Below are 15,360 nucleotides of genomic sequence, written 5' to 3'. Positions count from 1 at the left end.
CAAGTATACCATTGTGTCAAGGGCAAATTATATTAAAGAAAAGGGAATACTTATATCCTGCGTTTATTTAAATTTATCATCAAAGTTGGCGTTGGAGAATCGATCGAGAACGCACCACTCGTGTTAAAGCGTATAGTCCAATTTTTACCCTTTTGAGGTGACGTCACGATTTCCTTTCTCGCTTTCTCTTTAGTGAAACGACAGAAACAGAAAAAAACAAAAAAAAAAGGCACGTTTATTTATTGATGTTCACTTTGAGGTTATTTTATGCTCCTGTCAATTTGACAAATTTTAATTTCTTTCAGTTATTATTTATATACATTGATTACAAACATAACCTTTCGAAGCAATTGTAAACAAATTTGAAACATTATAGTTATTTATGATCAATTCAAATTTGTTTCTGATCCTAGCTCAAACATACGTGAAGTTACTAGATAATGACATCATCGCAAAAGGGTAAAAATTGGACTATAGATTTAAACAACTGATCTGTGATCCTTTATCCGTATAGTGCGTTCACAATCGAGTCTTCAACGCCTACTTTGAGGATAAATTTAAATGAACGCACGATAGTTGCATGTATCCTAGAAAGGATTTCGAAGCCGTTTAAAATAATGGGTACACAAAAAAGTATCCATGTTGTTCCAAAAATAGGGAGAAAAAGTGGAAATGCTTCGAAAGAAAAGATCTGTCGCCATTGGAACAGTGTCGCTGTCTCCGCCAAAGTAGCTTTTTGTTCTCAAAATTTACTACCTGCTACACTAGTGTAACACATCGGACATCGTAAAGCACCCAATAAAACTTCAAGTTTGAGGTGTTTTTTCAAGACATTAAGGGCCAGTTTACAAAAGCGAAATTAAGTTAACCGTAATCAAATGCGAGATTAACTGAACACGTGATCAGATTGAACCAATCGAAGTATGGAATTCATGGGTTAATCGCGCATTAAAATTTAATTCGAATTAAATATTTCATTTTCTTTCTATAAACTGGCCCTAGATGTTGCGAGACACAGTCTGGATAATAAAGAATGTAATCATTCTTTCTCAATAACTTGTAATCCAAGATAAAGAATAAAATACTTGTTACAATACATTGGTCACTAGTTTAAATTAGGAATTTGTTTGGAGCCAGTTCTGTTATTGTTTTTATTGTTACATTGCATATTCAATTCATACCAAAAAAATTCATGGTTTAATCGTAGATGACTTCATATGATTGTTGTCAATATAGAATTTTTTATATTATCATAGAATTAGAAGGTTTACATTATCATGAGAAGTAGTATGCATTATGTTTAATAATTATACAGAAATCAATTCTTTTTCATTTTGCATTTTTCTAGATCACTCCGGGTACTTTGTCAACTCAAGGAGTAACCCGCATTATCAGCATAAGTCCATCAAGAGTGAATCAGACGTCGTCGTTAAGACCGAGTCAAGCGAACCAATCCATAGTTAATGTTCTTACTAAGCCAAGACCGAATTCAAATGTTCGCTTGCAATTGTTTCCTAGTGGTGGGGGCGGCGAAAGTTCCGGTTCTTCGACGATACCATCGCAAACGTCGCCAACAAAATCACCAGTTAAAAGATTATTGCCGTCCACACCAGAAAAGAAGGACACGTACGCAGCAAAGCTGCAGCGTATCATGAATCATAGGATAGTGAGATCAAAACTCATTAAAGAAAAATACAACGAGCACTTAATGGAAGCGTATTTTTTGGAGGCCGGTGGGAATATCCTGGATTTGTATCAGTTCGCCAAAAAACCAAAATCGCACTCGTACCTTGCGTATTTGAAAGAGCACGCTATAGATCCAAAAGAAAATGTGGAAGAACAAACAATACCACAAACAGTGCCTAGTACCCCTACGGCAACTGCTGCGAGTTCTCTACCGGGAATATCTCACACGCAAAGTAACTCGACGACAACTTCCACGCCCCTAACCAATCACAACCAAGAGTTGAAAATGAACTCTAGCAAAGTGAAAACGTCAGCAAATCATCAAAACATCAGCAATCAAGAACAGATCGTTGAAAAGGCGAGGCAAGAAGCTTACGTCGTACAACGAATAACCGATTTGCAAAAAGAAGGACTGTGGTCGGAAAAGCGACTCCCGAAAGTCCAGGAAATGCACCGAGCGAAAGCGCATTGGGATTTCCTCTTGGAGGAAATGGTGTGGTTGGCGGCCGACTTTGCACAAGAACGAAAGTGGAAGAAAGCGGCGGCAAAAAAGTGCGCTCGGATGGTGCAGAAGTATTTCCAGGATAAAGCTTTGGCAGCTCAACGAGCAGAGAAAGCGCAAGAACAGCACCTTAGACGGATTGCTGCGTTTTGCGCCAAAGAAATTAGGAACTTTTGGAACAACGTCGAAAAATTGGTGGAGTATAAACAACATACAATCCTGGAAGAGAAGAGAAAGAAAGCTTTAGATCAGCAACTGAGCTTTATTGTTGATCAGACTGAAAAATATTCACAGTTATTGGCGGAAGGTATGAATAGGACCAATACTGATAATGTACCTGCAAGTGCTGTATCGTCTCGATCAGTATCTCGAGCTAATTCTGACGATGAATTTCATCCTGATAGCCATAATAGTACAGACGATGAAGAAACTATTGAGCAAGAGGAGGCCGCTGGCGGAGAAACTGCCGATCATAATGAGGAAGTTGCTGCCTTGCAAAGGGAATCAGAAATGGACCTTGATGATTTCCTAAAAGAACTGCCCAAAGACTATCTTCAAAACAGAGACAGTATTCGACTTAGTGATTTAAGTGGTTCTGTGAGTTTTGTTTCCTAAATTTTTTTAACGATTATGATAATACGATTTTTTCCAAATTTGTCAAAGATAAAAGCTCAAATAGTAATTTGTGATGGTAATTGTTTCAAAATTATGAAGTATGTTTGTAATTTTATATGCTATTTGAAAAATTGTTTAGGAGGACGTATCAGAAAATGAAGACAAACGGGACGCGAAGTCGTCCAAAAGCGATGAAGATTTTAGTACAGCCAATGTTAGTAGCGATGAGGACGACGAAGATACCATCCAAGAACAAGAACAGGCGGAAGGAGAGCAGAATCATCAGCAAGAGTTAGATGACCTCAAAACTGAAAATGACATGAGTATAGAAGAACTTCGGAGAAAATACAGCGGACTTCCTCCGCCGCTTTCTGACAATGATGACGATATGAAGATGTCAGAAGAGTCAGAGGAATCTGAACACTCTGTTGGTTATGTAACGGACGATTCAGATGAAAATGATATTGATTCTGACATGGACGTCTCGGAAAATGAAAGTCAGGGGGAAGGGGACGATTTAGGACTCAAATCCCTTCTTGAAGATTCTCATAACGAGGGAGAAGATACAAAGACTGATAAAAATAATGACCTTATTAATGATGCCGCAGCGATAGCCGAGAGCATTCAACCTAAAGGAAACACCTTGTCTTCCACCAACGTAATTAATTGTGAAACTTTATTTTTATACAATTACTGAAAGAAATTACCGTAGGTATCGACCAAAGTACCGTTTTTACTTAAACTGCCTCTCAGAGAATATCAGCACATCGGTTTGGATTGGCTAGTAACGATGTATGAAAGAAAATTGAACGGTATTTTGGCGGATGAAATGGGTTTGGGGAAAACCATTCAGACCATTGCTCTTTTAACCCATTTGGCGTGCGAAAAAGGTAAAGTGTTTAATACAGTTGGTGCGACATGTTTCAACATTTAATCCGTAGAGAATTGGGGTCCTCATTTGATTGTGGTTCCTACGTCTGTCATGCTAAATTGGGAAATGGAATGTAAAAAATGGTCTCCAGCTTTTAAAATTCTTACTTATTACGGAACACAAAAAGAAAGAAAAATGAAAAGAACAGGTTGGACTAAACCGAACGCGTTTCACATATGCATTACTTCCTACAAGCTAGTCATTCAAGACCATCAAAGTTTTCGGCGAAAAAAGTGGAAATACCTTATACTGGACGAGGCCCAAAATATTAAAAACTTCAAGTCTCAAAGATGGCAATTGTTGTTAAATTTTCAGACCCAACAGTAATAATTCCAGTGCGTTTTTAGGGTGCAATTTTTACTGTTTGAATTGTTTTTAGGCGTTTACTTTTAACTGGTACTCCTTTACAAAACAATTTAATGGAATTGTGGTCTTTGATGCATTTTTTAATGCCAAACGTGTTTCAGTCACATAGAGAATTCAAAGAATGGTTTTCAAATCCTGTAACTGGAATGATTGAAGGAAATTCAGAATACAATGAAAACATTATAAAAAGGTTGCACAAGGTGAGGCTAATGATGCAAATTACTCAAATGTAAGGTGTTTGTAAAAAATGATGAGATTATACATAGTGCAGAAAGTTTGAGATCCATTCAACTCATTCTTATTAGTGAACGACATTGAGGCATTTGTCTGATTTTAATTAATCAATACAACTTGCTTGCGGTCTTGTTGAACGTTATTACACGTAATGTATGTTTCAGGTTTTGAGACCGTTTTTGCTAAGGCGATTGAAGTCTGAAGTAGAAAAACAAATGCCAAAAAAGTACGAACACGTAATTATGTGCCGTCTATCCAAAAGACAAAGGTTTCTCTACGATGATTACATGTCAAGAGCAAAGTATATTGATTGAGCAGATTGTAATTCTTACTTACACAATTTAATGTTCTAGAACAAGAGAGACGTTGGCTAGTGGAAACCTGTTGAGCGTTATCAATGTACTCATGCAGTTACGAAAGGTCTGCAATCATCCAAACTTGTTTGAAGTGAGACCAACAATTTCTCCTTTTCTATGTGATGGTATCATTGCACTTTATCCGTCGTTGGTTTATTCTATTTTGGAATATGACATTTGGAAGGTAAATACCCGAACAAAACTCCGTTACAGTAAATATGTATAAAAATCTTCATTCGAGATTTGTTCTCAGATCGAAATTATGCGGTCTGTAAATTTTTAATTTTAATATGCGTGATGACATTTTACCACGGCTGAAGGATTGAGATCCATTCAACTCATTCCTGTCTGTGATTGACATTGAGGCATTTGTCTGACTTCATCCATTTAAAAATTTATGTAAAACGTTGCAGTATTTCATGTGGTGATTTAAATTTTTCTTTTTTAGCACATCGACCTAAGTTGGTTAAATTTAAATTTAATTTTTATGGAATTTCAACTGAGCGCATACCAGAGCTATCGCATGAAACAACTGCGGACCCCTCGCAAAATTATAGAGATAAATTCTGTATCGGAATCAATTCCTCCCCCACCCCCGTGTCGTCTCGTGATGAGGATTAAAAAACAAGACGACATTAAAATGGTTCATCCGATAAAAATGGAGAAAAAGGACGTAAACGGAAAAAATCCTCAAACACAATCCAACATTAAAGTGAAGATGCCACAGTATGGAGTGCAGCTCGTTCAACAGGGTATCGTTAAAGCCATCCCTGTGAACATTTCTCAACCGTTGCTTGCTAACCAACCAGGGGCGACTGTCAGTGTCGCGTCGATGCTCAAGCCTTCTGATAAAATTTCGGCAAGTTTTGCACAGTTGGTTCAAACGTCGACGGGCAAGCATCTGTTGTTGACACCGAACCCAAGTATTTCAGGAAATATTCCGGTGTCGACTACCACACCAGGTAAATATTGAATTTATATATTTGACACCTTTCTTATTCATTTCCATAAATTTTTAAAACAGTTTATGGAATAACACAGAAAGGAGATCAAGTTGTTACTTTACCAAACGAGTTTGCTTTTCAATGGCGAACTAGTATGCTTGTAACAGACAATGAAACATTTTTAATTTCACTGTTGAGAGAATAATAAAACAAATTTCTTGAGCTGAATAAATTCACGTTCACGTCGTTTTGGTATTGGGTGATTCAAAATGATATGACAACTATGTGCGAAAATTTATATGGCAACTGTGGGTAGGATAGAGTTCGACATTTCTTTGACAGTTCATAGTCGCGCAATTTTGAAAATTGTCAAATCAATGTGCAGTGGTATAAAAAAATCAAATGCACGCTTATGAAATGTCATACAAATGTCAAATTTACCTCACCCACATAGTTGCCAAATAAATTTTCGTACATAGTTGCCATACTTATCCACAATCATTTTGAACCACCCAATATAATGCTTCAACAATATCAGTTGTCATGGTTTTGAATTTGCAATGTATTATCGAGCCTTAGCGGGTTTCGTGAATGACCCCCTTATTATTTTTCTATTGCAAACTAATAAAATTGACAACAATGCACTAGACATTGTTGTGATTTATAACCTCAAACTTAGAAAAACATAATCTAATTCAACAACGTGAATGCATTTTAAGAAGCTTACACTACAGTTCACATGTGTCTAATTCAACAACGTGAATGCATTTTAAGAAGCTTACACTACAGTTCACATGTGTGGAAGGATGCTTAACGTTATTCGATTGTAAAAGTTTTAATATTATTTGAAAATAGAGAACTAGGTCAGTGCAGCATGTCCGCTAATTTAACTTACTGTCAGCTCTTTAATTTCTCTTTTAAATGTACATGAATTTTTTAATTGCAGGTGGACAGAAGTTAACATTTTTGTCGAAACAGCCTTTATTGACAGCGGGAAATTCATCGCATCAAATAACCAAGGCTTTCATGAAAATCCAGTTAACTTCAGTAGCAGCCACCACAACAAACACAATTACTACAATGGTAATTGATCCGGGAATATTTTTGTGAGGCCCAGTTAACCGTCTTTCGTTTGTAGAGTGCTACTTCTACTGTTAAACCTGACGAAAAAGACGACAGAAAAACAGTAGGTTCAAAATTTATAGATCAATTATATGCTAATCAATCAAATAATCTGGACGTTCGATGGGACAGTGATTGCGTTGGTAATGATATAGGATCCTGTGATGAAATGGATTTGTTTAAAGATGAGTTAAAAACTAGATTGAAAATAATGGCTCAAATCAATGAAAGAAGATGTTCAGCAGTTCCTTTGTACGGAGAAGATTTTCGTCGAGTAGTTACCGTTTTTGACAAATATTCAAATATAATCAGTTCTTGGAAGAGCGACGAAAGTAAAACAATCGACACCGAATGTGATTCAAATCAGGACATGTCCACTTGTATCAAAGATCTTGTCCACAGTCCAGAACGTAGGATAAAACAAATGGCGGACATTTGTGATAGGTACGGTCAATATCTACAAGAAACTTAAAAAATAATAATACTATTTTTCTTCGTTATTTTCAGATTTATATTTTATGTGCCTGCCGTTAGAGCTCCTGAGCCACAAATGAAAGTGTGGCATCCACCTCCTAGTACATACTGGGGTGAACACGAGCAAAAAAAGAAGCTAGCTTCGTTATTATCCGGTCCAGCAACGGCGTTACATCGAATCGCGTCGGCAATGGTTACACAATTTCCAGATCCTAGACTTATTCAATACGACTGCGGAAAATTACAAACTTTGGACAAATTACTTAGACGGTTGAAAAGCGAAGGACATCGCGTCCTGATTTTCACTCAGATGACTAAAATGTTGGACGTCTTGGAAGCCTTTCTTAATTTTCATGGGCATATTTATCTGCGACTAGACGGCACGACGAAAGTGGATCAAAGACAGGTAATTGCTTCATGTTGACAACACTTGTCGATGTTTAACCGCTGTAGATCAGTTGACAGTTGATTATATATACTGTTTTAACTTTTGCAACAGCGGAAGAGTATAGCAACGGCCAGCATGTTTTTAAAGTTTTGTTTTAAAAACTATCTAGAACTTTGCAACATTACCAATATTATTTTTTTTTATAATAATGATATGTACTAAGGGATTTATCTTTGTAGCTTTTGATGGAAAGGTTTAATGGCGATACAAGAATTTTTGTTTTTATTCTGTCAACACGATCTGGTGGAATCGGTGTAAATCTCACTGGAGCTGACACTGTAATATTCTACGATTCAGACTGGAATCCCACTATGGACGCTCAAGCCCAAGACCGCTGTCATCGGATCGGTCAAACAAGAGATGTTCACATCTACAGGTTAATGTTATTTCCAAATATGTTACAATCAATTTGTTATGTTTTAAATTTTTATAATTAATACATTCAATATTTTGCAGACTTGTAAGCGAAAGAACTATAGAAGAAAACATCTTGAAGAAAGCTAACCAAAAGAGATTGTTAGGAGATCTTGCAATTGAAGGGGGCAATTTCACGACGGCTTATTTCAAAAGCGTAAGTTATCGTTTTCGAAATTCGGGAAGAAATATTCATGAAGAAATTTTTAGTCGACAATACAAGATCTGTTTAATATCGACGCGAACGAAGAGAGTGCTGCGAATAGAATGTCGGAGGTGGTGGATAGCAAGGAGAAACGTGCTGCGGCAGTAGCCGATCAGTCCCAGGCACAGGTCGGAGGTGACGATAAAGTGGCGCTAGGAGCACTCGAAAATGCACTGGCCGCATGCGAGGACGACCAAGATGTACAAGCCGCGCGAACGGCGAAAGCTGAAGCTGTTGCAGACTTGGCCGAATTCGACGAAAATATTCCTCTCGACGACCAAGAGAAAGAACCCGAAATGAGTAAAGCAGAACAGGAAATCGACAACGTCATCAAGAAGGTGATTATTGTTCCCGTGAACCTCGGAATCGTGTGTAACTTGCTTGTTGCAGCTCTCACCGATCGAAAGGTACGCCATGAAGTTTATCGAAGAAACCGAATCGGCGTGGTCCGCAGAACAATTGGCAGCAGCGGAACGTGAAATCGAAGAACAGAAACGGGAGTGGGAACAAAATCGTTTAGCAGCCATGCGCGAAGAAGAAGAACGAAGAGCCCGTGAATTGGAAGAAGAAAACGATTTACTAACGTTTTCACGAGAGGACGCCACAAATCAGGTTAGCAGTAGTAAAACTAAAAAGGTTAATAATACTAGTACCGCGAAAAAATTAGTTCATAAAAAACGTGCAATGAAAAATAGACAACAAACTTGTAACAAGTCGCCAAGAAGTAAAAAGTTGATGAAGAAAATGATACAAAATAAATATACCAGTGATCGAAGTATTGCCAAAGCTAAATTGACCAGAAAGCGTTACAACAGACGACGGCTAACAAGACAAAGTACCGCTAAAAAGGAAGACACCAATACCGAGGATTCGGATGATTCTCAGTGTTCTAAAAGCGTTGACTACTCGTTGGTTAGTCGCAAGATCAATGGCGATACCGATTCGAGTATAGATGATCACACTGACGATCAATCTGAGAGCGATTCCAGATCTATTGTTTTGAAAACTCCTACCAATCATGTTGATAATAATTCACCAAGAACGAGGTCACGTGGAACAGTAGCAATCAATCTTTGGACGCTCGATGTCAGTCCAATTTTGCCTGGTGTTAAGCCCGTTAAAAATTCACCGAGTCAAAGCGTCAAGCGTATAAAGAGTAACAGCGTTGAAAAAGATTTGCCGAAGGATAAGTCAGATGATGAGGTACACACTAAGAGCGTGGTGCGATCTAAAAAAAGGTTCGCAAAAAAGAAAGTTGAAGGATCCATTCCAGAAATTCAAAATCATGACGATGAAGGAAATAAAAATAGTGAAACTGATGAGAAAGTAGATGCTAACGACGATACTTCCAGTGATACAAAAACATACGAAATTCCATCCAATAATTCGATACCCAAGGGTAAAATTTGTAAAGTGATGCTTAGTGACATCATTTCAGGAGGTCAGTACACATTAATGACGTCATCAGAGTTACGTCTAAACGAATCGGATTCAGCAAATGAAGTTACAGTAGATATGTCTGAAGGTGACTCTGAAAGAACTTCGACAGAAGCTGAGAGTTCGGTTGAAAAAGTTTATGGTGTGCAAGAAACTTCCGAAGAAGATCCTGTTGCCGATGTTGAAAGCAAAACTGAGAAACCATCTGTTGCTAACAATAAGTCTGACCTAACTCATATTGATAATGGTTTGGATGATCATAAAAATTGTTCAAAGAAAAAGCTCAAATTGAATGTAAAGAATAAAAAATTGTCAAAATGCCACAACAATAAGACACTGGATGACTGGATTACACGATCGCCTCCTGTCCATAAAACTTCCACAGTTAATAGCAAGAAAATTGATGACTGCACAGACAATTCAAGCGAAGATTTGAATGACTCATCGTTAAAGCGGACTTGTTCAGATGCCGAATTGAACGATTCGGATTTAGGTATTCAAAGTAAAGTAATTAAAACAGAGTAAATAAAAGTGTTTATTTAAAGAAAATTAAACGACAAACAATTTTGTTGAAATAAAATGTGAATATGTGATTTAATTATAGAAGAAAATCTGAAGTAACTATCTTGTACATAATATGTAGAGTTATAGTTTTTTTACAAATCATTTTTATTGCGAATAACTGTAAATTATACGTGTGAATGAGCCTCCTTGACATTTCTTATGTGAATTTCACATTTCCATGTATTTGCGTTGATTGTTGTAAAGAATTAACTATTTTTTGACCCTACTTTTCTTTTGGCATTGTTTAAGGTTTTTCCCTATTAATCACGAAAAAGAAAATACGAACTTATCATTTTGTCATTTATATGAAATTACGAATGCTCAGGGATTTAAAAAAAAAATTACTCTCTTATCATGTACATAATGAAGATAAAAAAAATTAATGCCGAAGGAAAAGAATTGTGATAGTCTTGAGTGCTATGTCATCAGCAAACCATGTAAATTTGATTTTTTAGTTTTATATTTTTAACCGAGCGATTTATTTGAATCTCGGTGCTTTTCCGTTTCTACCAGCACAACTGTTTTTTTTTTACGTACCGATTATCCCGTGACTGGTTGTAAATAATTTAAATAAAGAAGTTCTCTTGCGAATGTGTGTTTGTTTGCGGGGTGGACGCGGGTTTTGGTGCCTTCTTGCTCCGGCGTCCGCAGCGGGCACCAAAACACTGCCCCGCTGGACATGAGCAAGGCGGCTTCTTTATAAACCCGCAACCCACCCCAACATAATCCCATCCCTCGATTAATAATAGTTTTATTGTCCCTTCAAATGTTGCAACATCAATAATCTAATAATTACTGCAATGTGGCGGTAGGTATTTTAACAAAATCATTGAATTAAGCCAGTTTTGTTGGAAATCTATTAGTTCTCCCTGATTTAATTAAAAATGAGATTCACTTGTAAAATAGAAATGTATATGTTGTCGATAGATAAAAGGACATTAATCGTTATTTGTCCAAATTGAGTGAGTGGTATATCCAATTCAGATGAAGAAACCGCCAGTGAAATGTTTCCATTGTTAATCTTTTGGTATTAAACATTTTAATTACAGTGATTTATTTGATAACTTTTGAAATACGAAGATCGATAATACAACGAAACATACAACAAACTTTTAATTTGTCCAGTTTATGTTTATTATTTTTGTAGTTCAAAACTGATTAAATTACGAGGTGGTTTTTATCAACAAAAATAGAACGTATTACGCACATAATTATGTGCGCGTCCTTGTCCGATTCCTTCCTTCCTGCAAGTTGTAAAGTAAAATACTTGCCGCGATAATCTGATGAGGTTAGTTTGGTCGTTTTGTTTGTTTTCAACTACAACATTTGAAAAATCGCGTTTGGCTTATAAGTTTTTGTTGTCTTGTTTTACAGATTTGGGTTTCTGATAATACCATGGAACAAATGCCTGTAAGTAAATTTATTTTTTTTATGAATAACTTGCATGCTCGTAACATTTTGTAATTGATGAAAAACTTGTGAGTGCAAAATCTTATATCGTCTGTATTTTTAGATGTGGTGCCCTCCCACACCACCTCAGCAAGAGACGGACATCTATATCGATCAGACGATGTCATTTCTGTACGACATGAACATAATGTCGGAATCGCAATTGCCACCGATTTACGTTAAAAAAGAAGCCAAGAGAACACGTCACGAGGCTGGGTTCGTTGATAGTCGCAGAGCCTTAAAAATACCGCGGAAAGAGGATGCGATGAACGCACCTAAATCTCTGTTCCATTCGGCCACGAGTTTGAAATTGAAGCGTGATATGAAACTTCAGAAATACAGAGGTCTGATGAGAAATACTCTACCTATGTCGGGCAAGGCTAATGTGCCTAAACCAGCGATCGAGACGCCACTGTGGCATGATTGGACTGTTCATGAAGACATGGCTCTGTTGAAAGTTATACAGTCTCTGCAAAGCTTGCCGCTAAACTTGTTAGTGGTCTCCCCGGGACACATTCCTAATTGGGACTTCGTGGCCGATTACGTGAACACAGTGTCGATCACTTATCGTTCGCCCAAACAGTGTCGTCAAAGATACGAAACCGTTTTAATCCAGCGCGAAGAAGGCAAACAAGTTTTCGACAATTCCGTTCGCAAAAAGAAAAATAAAAGCGGCGCGGTACAAAAGTTTCCGTTCCAGCAGAAGTCAAATCGACCAATGCGCACTTCTCAATTGTATACTCAGGATAATAATTCAAAATTTTCGCAAACAATGATCCAACGATTTGACTCGTTGAAGGCGTTGTCGATTAAACGAGTACAAACCCAGAGAAGTGCAGGCCACAATCCATTGTTAAAGAACCCCAAACATACGGCCATGTTAACTGAATGCGGAATCGATTTGGATCACCCGGTGTTGCCGGTGGAAGTCGCGGCGAGGAGAGCCGAGAGATTGGCGAGAGAAAAGAAACCGATGACACCCGAACAAATAACGAGATTCCAAATGCTGAAAGGTGGGTATGCAGTCGTATTCTGGAAATGGTTTTATTGTTTTAAATTTTGAAGGATTTCCGTTGACGCAAGCGAGCACTTCGACAACGTTACCCCAAGTTGTTGCCGTTACGAGCGGACCGATCGTCACAACAGCAACCTCCCAAATCACCGTTGCACAAACAATTAACGTTGTTTCAAGTGTTGCAAGTACAGTGTCTAGTGCCCCTGCAACTCCTCCAAGTAAATATTTTTACATTTTAGATCGTCATTTAACAATAATTCGTACAGTAATATAGTGCATTTGGAATTAACAAAAGATGGTTATAATCTTGTGCAGGAACGTATTTTCTTCTGTTTGTGATATAAGTTTTAATTTCCAAATTACAAATGGTTAAGAGGCGTAGGTCTATAAGTGATTAGGGTGTTTTATGCAGTGTTCGTCAATTTTACCAAAAAAAAAACCTACTATTTTTCAATACAAAACTACCTTTTGACACATTCTTCCTACAGCACATATAGTCCTTCGCTACACAACTGATTGTTGGATAGAAGACTCACGATGAGTTCTATCTCCACCACTTGTTACACATTTTAATGGCACCCAGGTCTTTTCCATTCCAAGTGGACTTTGGTTTGGACTGAGTTTTTATAACTATTGACGTTTGCGTTTTTCAGACACTATTCGTTCGCAAAGAATTATAACCTCTCCTCTACAAGCATCGACAGTGGTTTCGGTCTCAGGCTTAAGTCCAGCTCAACTTCAAGCTGCGACGCAGCGTTTGATAGTGTCTGGTAGTTCTCCAGGTCAAACAAAAACGGAAGGTGGGACTCCTACTCCTATCCAAGCAAAAGCGATCAGCACAGCTCAGTTACAACTAATCCGTCAACAGACAGGTGGTACATTTAAACAACATGTGCGGTTGCAAGCTGGAACGCTGTCAGGACAAACTGTAAAGAATTCTACAGTTACTATTGGCGGACAACAAGCTGTTGTGCAGTTTACACAAGCTCAACCGAGAGCTCAGTTTGTTAGGCAAGGAACTGTCACGGTTGGAGCAAAAACGGGCATTACCAGAACTGTTACGGAAAGTGAAGTGAATCAATTATTGAAAAAACAGCAACAACAAAAGACAATTACGGCAGCGGTGGCCAGTGGGACACAGGCTTCAAATATTCAGAGTTTGTCATCTCAAGTGTTGGCACAAGCCGTACAACAAGCGGGAACTTCGGGTACTCAGGTGGCTACTTTGGTGAAGGCTGTTTCCAGTGCTGGCGGAGGTTAGTAAAATAGCAATTAATCTTGTCCACGGTTATTAATAATTGAAATTTCAGTCACTCAGACAGTCACGATTCCTGTTTCTGGCGTCACATTAGCAAACGCTGGCAAGACTATTACTCCAACAATAAAAGCAACAAACGCACAGCACATCAGACAGTTCCAAATTCAGCAACAACTGCTAGCCCATAAAAAATTAACGACACAGAAGCTGAATATTGCTCAAGTCAGTGGAAAGAATAACGTTCCCACCCAACTAATCGTCGGCTCTAAACCATTGTCGACCGCAATGACTGTTCAGCAGTTTACGCAAGTAATGAGAGCTCCATTGGGAATCACTCGAGGACCTGTAGTCTTGGCTAAAGGGACTCCGAGAGTAATACCTGTGAATACATCTCAAGGCACGAAACAAACTATACAGGTTATATAAGGGTGTATTTAAGTGGTGTGGAATGTAGTAAACCTTTTTTAAATGTCCGGTAGGTCGTTGCAGCAACGTCGCAAGCGTTGAGCTCGGCTCTTCGTCCGCAGGGCTCTTCAACTTTAGCCGGTGCTCTGACGGGCATTAAGGTTCAAGGACCAGGTAGTACCCAAGCGCAACTGCTGTCTCAAGTCTCGGCAGCGCTTCAAAATCAGACAGTTGCCGTCAGACAGGGAAGCCCCGTAAGATTGCAGACTGCAAGCGGAGCGTCAATCGTTGCCGTAACAGTTCAACCTACATCAAATGTACAACAAGGAACTACACAAACTTCCAGCGCGGAACAAGTAAGTAGGTTCATGAAAAAGTGAAGTTTTTGTTTACTATTTTTGATTTAAGCTTTGTATCTTTTTCTTTTTTACATTTAAAAACGGTTTTTGTTTTGTGTTTTCCCTGTAAACTTGTGCTGTGATACTAAAAGAATTTTATAGACATATTTCAAGAAAGTTTTAGTATTATTTGTAGATTAACTTTATAATTTTTCTTTTACCGTTGCCTTTTCGTGTCAGATTACAGCTATACTCATGTAACTGAAGTTTGTTATATTTTGAACGCTAAAATTTATGAATTGTAAATAAACCTTGTAACATAATATTTTGTAATAGGTTTTATTTTCGCAAATAAAGAATACTTTTTTTAATTTGTTTTTTTTTTGCATGCTTTGTTATGCAATGTGCAAATGGAAGTAATACAGTTTTAAGAGGGTTGTTGTTTTTCAGGCTTAAATCTTCTAGAAAGATGATACCATACAATAAAATGTAATATTGTGAAATAAATTGTTAAATAAAGGTATTTATTTATTTCAAGGAATGCAGATGGATTCATTTAGTTATTTCGTTTAATTGGAGGGGAATTATACAGGGTTA

General features: G+C 37.7%; 2 protein-coding genes across 2 annotated transcripts in view; one reads left to right on the top strand and one right to left on the bottom strand.

Annotated features, from left to right (window-relative positions):
- dom (domino) overlaps positions 1–15,134 on the top strand; it is a 33,968-nt gene extending 18,834 nt beyond the window's left edge. Inside the window, exons 3-23 of the mRNA XM_069041780.1 lie at positions 1,349–2,785; positions 2,943–3,461; positions 3,516–3,693; positions 3,745–4,057; positions 4,114–4,300; positions 4,499–4,635; positions 4,688–4,874; positions 5,139–5,652; positions 6,581–6,717; positions 6,773–7,200; positions 7,264–7,636; positions 7,858–8,054; positions 8,135–8,249; positions 8,303–8,635; positions 8,688–8,909; positions 11,673–11,708; positions 11,812–12,760; positions 12,813–12,980; positions 13,416–14,018; positions 14,073–14,437; positions 14,500–15,134. Of these exons, the coding sequence (XP_068897881.1) occupies positions 1,349–2,785; positions 2,943–3,461; positions 3,516–3,693; positions 3,745–4,057; positions 4,114–4,300; positions 4,499–4,635; positions 4,688–4,874; positions 5,139–5,652; positions 6,581–6,717; positions 6,773–7,200; positions 7,264–7,636; positions 7,858–8,054; positions 8,135–8,249; positions 8,303–8,635; positions 8,688–8,909; positions 11,673–11,708; positions 11,812–12,760; positions 12,813–12,980; positions 13,416–14,018; positions 14,073–14,437; positions 14,500–14,805 (7,704 nt within the window). The 3' untranslated portion in view covers positions 14,806–15,134. The remainder of the gene's footprint in view (positions 1–1,348; positions 2,786–2,942; positions 3,462–3,515; positions 3,694–3,744; positions 4,058–4,113; positions 4,301–4,498; positions 4,636–4,687; positions 4,875–5,138; positions 5,653–6,580; positions 6,718–6,772; positions 7,201–7,263; positions 7,637–7,857; positions 8,055–8,134; positions 8,250–8,302; positions 8,636–8,687; positions 8,910–11,672; positions 11,709–11,811; positions 12,761–12,812; positions 12,981–13,415; positions 14,019–14,072; positions 14,438–14,499) is intronic.
- LOC138126098 (uncharacterized) overlaps positions 1–15,360 on the bottom strand; it is a 404,235-nt gene that overhangs the window by 76,509 nt on the left and 312,366 nt on the right. The window lies entirely within an intron of this gene.

Source organism: Tenebrio molitor, chromosome 3 (assembly GCF_963966145.1).
Source record: "Tenebrio molitor chromosome 3, icTenMoli1.1, whole genome shotgun sequence".
NCBI classification, from domain to species: domain Eukaryota; kingdom Metazoa; phylum Arthropoda; class Insecta; order Coleoptera; family Tenebrionidae; genus Tenebrio; species Tenebrio molitor.
Note: the sequence above shows the minus strand (reverse complement) of the source record. Positions and strands in the feature narration are given on the sequence as shown.